This window comes from Sinocyclocheilus anshuiensis, unplaced genomic scaffold (assembly GCF_001515605.1).
Source record: "Sinocyclocheilus anshuiensis isolate Anshui unplaced genomic scaffold, SAMN03320099.WGS_v1.1 scaffold659, whole genome shotgun sequence".
NCBI classification, from domain to species: domain Eukaryota; kingdom Metazoa; phylum Chordata; class Actinopteri; order Cypriniformes; family Cyprinidae; genus Sinocyclocheilus; species Sinocyclocheilus anshuiensis.
Window position 1 is genome coordinate 523,271 of NW_015549698.1, and position 8,825 is coordinate 532,095.

The 8,825-nt window shown below is 36.5% G+C and overlaps 1 protein-coding gene across 2 annotated transcripts in view; it reads right to left on the bottom strand.

Annotated features, from left to right (window-relative positions):
• Positions 1 to 8,825, bottom strand: part of LOC107660509 (sorting nexin-14) — a 47,477-nt gene that overhangs the window by 25,430 nt on the left and 13,222 nt on the right. Inside the window, exons 14-17 of one of the 2 annotated variants that reach the window (XM_016449828.1) lie at positions 5,709 to 5,864; positions 5,500 to 5,624; positions 5,355 to 5,413; positions 4,555 to 4,578 (exon numbers count right to left, since the gene is read on the bottom strand). In XM_016449828.1, coding sequence (XP_016305314.1) covers positions 4,555 to 4,578; positions 5,355 to 5,413; positions 5,500 to 5,624; positions 5,709 to 5,864 — 364 coding nt within the window. The remainder of the gene's footprint in view (positions 1 to 4,554; positions 4,579 to 5,354; positions 5,414 to 5,499; positions 5,625 to 5,708; positions 5,865 to 8,825) is intronic. The other variant, XM_016449829.1, reaches the window with a different exon arrangement.

The window sequence follows — 8,825 nt, forward strand, 5'->3', positions numbered from 1 at the left end:
GTAAAAAAAACACATTATTTTCCACATACTGTACATTATCGTTTCTCCTCTATGCCCCGCCTTCTGAAACGCATTGATTTTTACAAAGCTCATGGGTCTGAAAAAGCGATGTGTGCTGTGATTGGCCAGCTATCCAGTACGTTGTGATTGGCCGACCCTTTAAGTTTTGAAATTTTGTTGTATGCAGTTGTCATTTTTATTTAATTTCTTTATTTTTAAAATGTGTATAGGTAGCATTTATAAAGTTTTAGCTTTTAGTTTTGGATCTGTTTTTAGTTGTTTTAATACTACAATTGATTGCTTCTGTTGTCCTCATTTGTAAGTCGCTTTGGATAAAAGCGTCTGATAAATGACTAAATAAATAAATAAACATCAGTCTGACAAAGAACAAAACTGTGTTGATGACATGAGAGCTTGGGAGGAAGAACTAGGTGCTGGATTTGCCAAAGTGTACGAGGCAGAATCAAATTATTTTTTTTTTATTGCAAACTATTGGAGATATTTAGAACGTTGCTACAGTTTGTTTTCATTCTGTGTAATAATCTGTATTTATACCTTTTGAAAAAATACAGAGTGTTTCCTGTCCCACTGAGGGCAACTGGACTGTTCTTGGCCAAAATAAGCTGTTATATGATCCAGATTTCATGATGCCACAAGAAATCAAGGGTGTAATTATGCAAGATTAGTCAGGAAGTGAATGTTAACAGCTCCACTAAACTCCTGCTAAAGCTGGTGGCACAACAGCAGACTTGAAACAACTCAATTTGGATTGGTGGGAGACACACTTAGCAACTGTTGTTGCCGATTTTGCCCTTCTCAGACAGTGAGGAGAAGAGATGATAGGTGACACACTAAAAGACTGCATTCATAGTTGTCCCTCTTATATCTGGCTATGTGAAATAAAATGGGAAAAAAGGCAGGTCTTAACAGAAAACTGTTGTAATGGACTGTTTACAGTTGAATGATGGATTATCTCAGCAGAGAGTTATCACCACTTCACTGCCAAGAAACACAGTCTTACCCCCTGACTCCCTACATATGTCCAGCGATTATGTAGGAATTTTTGGGGGAAAAAGTCAGTTTGTGTGACGCTTACCAGAGTTAAAAAAAACTGAACTGACTTCTGTAGAGCTCCTTTACTGCTGAGTTTGAAGTCTTTCATAATATTATATTACATAATATTTTCCTGTTTATTACTGTGAAGCTGCTGGACTGTATAAAGTGCTGTATAAAAATAAATGTGACGTGACTTCTCTGCAAAGTTACATTAAGATGGCGATTGTAATCCATTGTGATTATGTTCATGTGGTGCTCCTGTTCTACATTCATTTGTTGCCAAAACAGTACAATTCAATATGCTATGAGATCAGATGTAAATTTCAGAGGAAGTGGTTAACTTAACCATTTTCCATTCCTAAGTGTCCGGTGTGAGAGAGCCTCAAAAACTCAGGATTTCAGTAAAAGCAGATGATTGTTGATATTCCCAGATCATATTCCCAACCACTATTATTTTTATTATTATTATTTGTAGGTATGCAATGAACAGCTGACTTAACAGCCATTCACACTGTCAAACCTGTGTGAAGCCTGACCTCCAGTTGGGAAAATTGGCAGAATAAACATGTAAAAACTGTAAACCATCTCCTAGAATCCTTTTGGTGTGAAGACGAAGGACCAAATGAAAAAGCCTGAACTCTGATGTTTTCACCTATAAAATACTCCTCAGATATCAAATAGGGATGAGCAATATAACAGTATAACAATACAAAACTTAACTGGGCAATATAACGATATGAAAAAGAAAAATCTATATTTTTCATTATTTTCCAGTGATTTTTGTATAGCGGGGTGACCCGGGGTCCAAAAGTCTGAGATCACATGTTAAGAATGCTAGTTTATTCATTTAAACCCTTAAATGAACATTGTACAGTGTCTTCTTGTTTCCACTGAATGACATCAGATTCTCTTTGGGATGTACTATAGAATTTTTTTTTAGAAGTGGTCTAAGACTCTGACCCCACTCTATATATTTTGACATTTGTGACACTTTTTTGTTCTAAAAATGTTTAAAAGGGTGAATATTTTTAGTGAGAGTAGCTATTAAAGGGGTCATGAACTGCCTTTTTATTATTATTTTGTACTGTTCTTAGGTCCCCTTATAATTTTATCGAGATTTCTACATCAAAAAACTATTTTTAACCCCCCTCATCAGAAGGCTCGGTTTTAATCGGCATGAAGGATTGTAGACTCGGAAGTAAACGCCCACTGCTACTATGCTGGCCAACAGTTGTGTGTTTGACAGCGTACATTCCTCACAGATGAATGCTGCTGTGATTTAGGTCAAAAAGGCATAAATAACTCAATACATACAGTATCAAACAATCTGTAATAACAGACAAAGCAACAGTGACCACGTAATAAAAACAGTTAGTTTCAATCTTTCTGAAAATACAGTGTCGAATTTCAATCTTTCTGAAAATCCCGTGTCGTATTGTGAATTGTTTGTAGGGGTGTGCGATATCGACAAAAAATAATATCTCGATATTTTCTTGGATTTTATCGATAACAATAATTAGACTATATTTTGCTGAGTGTGTTATTGTGCTGGTATCTTAAGGACTGCAGTAGACAGCTGACTCATAAAGTTTTTAATATTCTTCATATTCTGTGTGGTGGTCAGTTCACACTGATAGAAATTAATATTTTCCAATAAGTTTAAATTGATTTTTACATTTTATGGGCATTTTTACCTTTATAAAGCCATTTTTCTAAAAGTGTCCATTATCTTTTGAGTCAGATTCTTACATTTAATCAGTGAATTAGAATAATAAGACATTTGGACTGTTGCCAAGCAAATTAAATCAGTATCAACAAAATTCATTTTTGCAATGTGGAGGAAACACATAAGCTGCATCTGAAGTGGCATTTAGATGTGTTTACACACTGTTTAATGCAGGACATTAATGTTTTAACATGCAATTACAACGGCATAAATAATGTTTTGATATATTAAACAAAACGTTTGAAATTATTTAAATAATAAAAGATACTCTGAATGTGAAATTAAAACCGCCAATAGGGCAGCAAGTCACTGTTAATAAGTGGGTCATTGCTATTGATCCGAATCATTTAAACGGTTGATTCATTCAGGAACGAAACACCATCATGTTGCTCAGAGACACAAAACAGTGCTGTGGCTGTGTTTGGAATGATTTTTGTTGTCGAAATAGAGCAAAAACAGGAAATATGGTGTCTAAAACGTAAGTCTCTTAATTAACTTCTTGTTTATTGAACTGTTGTAAAAAAAAAATCATTTGTAATCATGGTCATTTTTGGAGAAAAGTGGCCCTCTTCATGTGAAATTGATTAACTAGGCTATATGAAGTGGTATAAATATATACATTTTCTGCCGCCATGTCTTGACTTTGTGATCATTCTAAATGTATTGTAATAGACGGAATCATGCAGTGAAAGAACGCACTCTAAATGCATATGCACACACTAGTCTAGACTTCACATAATGTAAGCGTGCACTCTGTAGGGGTCTTTTGAATGTTTTTTTTGCAAAACACTCGATAATGTCAAATCGCACATCGTTAAAACAACAATTACGATATTATCACAGACGATATATATCGCACACCTCTAATTGTTTATAAACGAAACTGTGGTAAAATTAAGTGAACAAAGGACTTACTGTTCTTACTGTTGCGACCCGGATCTTTATTAAAAATAAAGTTCATCCACTATTTCCTAACGTTGGGATCAGAAGGAAGGGAACGCAAAGACTGTTTTTCCACAGCTTGGCACTGCACAGCGTCTTGTTGTCTTCAGAGCATCTTTATCGTTTGGTTTCTGCGTAGACCTGTGCATTCGCCTCTCTTGTAAACACTATATGTGCGAATCAGTGGGCGGGGCTAAACAGGCAGCGATGCAGAATTGATGGGCGGGGCTAAACAGGCAGCGATGTAGAATCGGTGGGCGGGGCTAAACAGGCAGGGCTGTAGAATCAGTGGGCGGGGCTAAACAGGCAGCGATGTAGAATCGGTGGGCGGGGCTAAACAGGCAGTGCTGTAGAATCGGTAGGCGGGGCTAAACAGGCAGTGATGTAGAATCAGTGGGCGGGGCTAAACAGACAGCAATGTAAAAGCAGGCTTTGATCTTCGTCTGCGGAGACGGTGGTTATCCACACTATTACATCATAGAGTAGAGCATTCCACAAGCTGTCGTTTTGGCAGACTGCTGTTTTTAGACTAACGAGAAAGTTTTGAGTTCTAAAACTTACAGGATGTTTTTATAGTACAATGACCTCTTATATGTCAAAAGATCAAGGGAATTTTGGTTTCTCAGTTCATGACCCCTTTAACAACCTTCAAATACAGAAAACGTCAAGTTATCTGACATATCTCTGATATATTGCCCAACTCTCCTTTCAAAGCGGTTTAACTATCCTTCATGACATTGAGGCACGTCTTATGACTTTCAGGCAGCTTTATATAGGCATGCAGTGAGAGCACTGGACAACAGTCACTTAAACCTCAACAATACACTTACCTTAAATCATCCAAACTCAAATTCCTGGAATAACAGGCAAAAGAGGATACAATCTGTCTACAGACGTCTCTCACTGCTACACATGCACACGCAACTATATCAAGTGCATAATACTCACTGTGTGATCATGAAGCCCACTCACATTCATGTTGTATGAGCGTTCTCGCTCACACAGAATATACAGCAAAGAAAGATTTAACCCACGTGTAAAAAGTAATGACAATGTCATCAAGTTTTTCACACAAAATCAAAATGAAACTATAATATATTTTGCGTAAAAAATAAAGCCTATTTTTGCTAATTGCTATTATTCTAAATCTGAAATTTGTTAGATTTTGTACTACTATAACACAATAATTATTAAAATCAACATAAATTAAGTCGGCACAACCAGTGTTACAGAATGTATAAATTTAAAAATTATAATAAGAAGGGGGGATTCTAATAATTATTATTGTCGAAATATTTAGTTTTAATAAATCATTAAAATATTTTTAAAGACATTTTTACTTTAGTAAAACTACTACTGTACCGCGAAATACTACTACTACTACTACTAATACTACTAATGATAATTTATTATTTTATTTTAATTGTATTTTATTGAACAACAGCAAAATTACAATTCTAATATTTAACCCTTTCTTCATTTGAATTGCTCTCAAATGAGGTGTCAGTCTTTTTCAAAATCAAACCATGTAAACAGAACCTTCTATAACAGTCTAAATTGTATTCCGCTGCTGTGTGAGTTTAGCAACAGCTCACACACACACACACACACATATAAGAAGAAAACTCACCTGTTTAGCTTTGAATTTCTAGCAGGAGATTCAGCCCCCCAGAGCAGATGCCGAAAATACTGAGCAAGAACAGAGACAGACGCATGATGGAGAATTCAAACACACCATCTTAAGCAGCTCTGTAATGGCATTTCCTGGAAGTTACCTCATCGCTGTGGCAGAACATGGGGGTGAAGACATTCTCCAGCAGAGACAGCACATGTTCATAGGCCTCAAACAGACATGGCATCGTCTGGAGCTTCACCACCCCTGTATACGGCCCCTGAGCGACTGCAGGAAGTGACAGAGACAGAGAGAATGAGAGACCACGGCACACGACACATGTGCAGCACAGAAAAGCGTAATGAGACTGACTGTTGTGGATTTCCTCTATGATGAAAGGGTCAAAGCTGATCTTGTCGATGCTCTCCTCCAGACAATACGTCTCATAGATCTTCAGCACCTCCTCATGCAAACGCTGCATCTCCGTGTCACTCAGATCAGGACACAGGATCCGGTCATTAAACTCCTCTACACACAAAAACATCAAGGACAGATTTTTAGTGAACTATTCCTTTAACCTTAGTTAACGTTTTAGGTAGGTAGGTAGCAACTGTACATACAGAGTGCACATATGAACGAAATTCTGTTTCACTGGCTCATAAATACTGCACTAACTAAACATGTACTACTGTACAGAATCAGTCTAAAAAAAATAAAATATAATAAAAGACGCTACAGCCTGCATTAAAATATAGCACTAAAAAGAACTGACAGCGGCGTATAGATATTGATAATGCACATAGGCATATAAATACAGTTATTGCACATTATAAATAAATACTGTTATTGCAGTATCCCCATCTAGATCACATGGGACTCACTGCAGGGGATTCAGTGAGATATAATGGTTAAGAGATTATAGGATCCGGTCATTAAACTCCTCTACACACAAAAACATAAAGGACTGGTTTTTGAGTGAACAATTCATTTAGCCTTGGTTAACATTTTAACTTTAAGCAGTGCATACATTAATATCATGAAATAATTGTTCACAATACATGATATACTATTCTTGATCTAATGAATAATATATATATACACGTTATATATGTGTATATCTTAGAGATATCAATTTAATGTGTTAATTTGGTGCAATTAATTTTGAAAGAAATAACACATTAAAATTATCGCATTTAACACACCCCGTCCCATACGTCATTAAAACGGCTTGCAGTTTCTGACGAACATGATTCAGGATGACGACTGACTGCATGAAGGAGCCTATTGGAATGCAGTTATATGCCCCTAAAGTTCAAGATATGAGGGGAAAAAAATTTCCCTGTGTGGGTTTTTGTATTTATATCACATGGTATAGTTTAACAATGTCACGGAAGCAAGAGTGCTGTTTTCCCGAATATCAGCACGATTGCAAATGTGAATATTGATTTGAACTGTTCAATAACAAGATGTTAATTTTGTTACATTTTTGACACAATATTGTTAGTATTGTCTGTTTTTGCTCAATTTCACCACACAAAAACACCACACACAGTGTATCGTTTGTGCTAGAAGTAAATATTTTACAGCTAAGGGATTCGTCTGCCAAAAAAAAAAAAGTTCCAGGCCCCAGTACAATGATGCAGCCCCTCTCTGACTTCCACAGTGGAGAAAGATTTGCTACATTGTGTTTGGATCTTTGTGGACTAACATAAACAAGTCATCATATAAGGCTGCTAAGAACAGCTTCCAGATATAACTTAAAAGGCAAGAAGATCCCAGTGCAAGGCATGGAAAGGAGAGGACTTCCCATTGGTCCACAAGGAGCTTCTTGTGAACTAACTTCCCTTTAACCATCTTGAAACTAATTTCTAAAGGCCCAGACACACCAAACTGACGTCAAAGAACTAGCAGTATCGAAAGCCGACTGCAGAGTCACCTCAGGTCACCTGTGGTGGGTCAAAAAAAAAAAAGACACTTGAACAGACTGAAAAGACTACAGCCAACAGCCAGCATCTTCTAAGCTGAACAGCCAAACAAGTCTGATCCCTCTCCACTGACCATTAAACATGCTCAATTGGTGGACAACACAGTAAAAACTAGGCAACAGACTCTCAGTGGTGGCCCAACATTGGCCTAACCATCAGCTTAGTAAGCTTTAAGAGGCCACAAAGATCCATCCAAATCTATTCGTAACTACTGTATGTTTGAAAAGCTTAAAATTGATGTAAACTCAACACATAAACTTCATACTTTTTCAGAGAAATAAGTATTCTTAATTGCAGCTGACAACAACAGTCGTAATACACAAATACAACTGTTCTGCACATAGAAATGAATGCATGCAAGATCCAAATTCAAACTGTAACTGTAAATTCACTCTTTGGAGAGAAATGTGATAAACGAAGGGATAAATTAACCTTTTCAAAATATTCGGATTCTCTAGCCTCTGAGGAAAAAGACAGTAAAAGATAGACTACCTCTAGACAACCTATACTGTACATCACTTCTCGAGTGTCCATCACAAAGACAGACAAAAGCAGATTGATCAATTTCTGAGTCTCTGGCCCAGAGAGGCAGAAGACACACGGGCACATTTGCAACCAAGATAAACTCCGTCGATCAAGTCTTCACTTTCGGATTACACCATATGGACAAAAGTATTGGGACACACCTCTTAATTTTTGAATTCAGGTGTTTCATTCAGACCCATTACCACAAGTCAAGTGTATAAAATTAAGCATCTAGCCATGCAGCCTACATTTACAAACATTTGTGGAAAAATGGGTCTTTCTGAAGAGCTCAGTGAATTCAATAGTACTGTGATAGAATGCCACCTTCATGAAGTAAGTTTGTGAAATTTCATCCCTGGTAGATATTCCATGGTAATGATACAAAGTCTGATTCATTGGTTCTTGCCGAAAGTTCAGTTCAATGAAACGGTTAAAGAAAAAACTATTAATCGGTTCATAAAGTCATCATGCAATGATGTCACTATGCATTTCTTTTCTAACAACTCAGTGTCATGTTATATCAATGAAATATTAAAATAATGTTGTGTAAACACATATTGCTGATTATTGCTTTTCAATCATGTAAGTTAATGATGTCTGTGGTCACAATTTCATTCGCTGATCATCCATGTTGGATAAGACAGACCAGTATCGAGTAGCCTACATCTTGGGAAAGTTTCCTAAAAGTTTCGCACCTACAGCACACATTACAGACATTGATGCTTAAACGCTGATATGTTCTACATGTTTAAATACAGAAAGAATAAACCAGTTTTATAAACTCATTGATTTAGCTTAACAACTTAATCTGCATGCATAATAAACCATAGTAAAATTCAGTTTTAATAGAAATGTTGGCCTATTTAATAAAACTAGTCATAAACATATTTCCAGTACGTTTTGTTTGTTATTAAAGGGGTCATATGATGCGATTTCAAGTTTTCCTTTCTCTTTGGAGTGTTACAAGCTGTTCATGCAT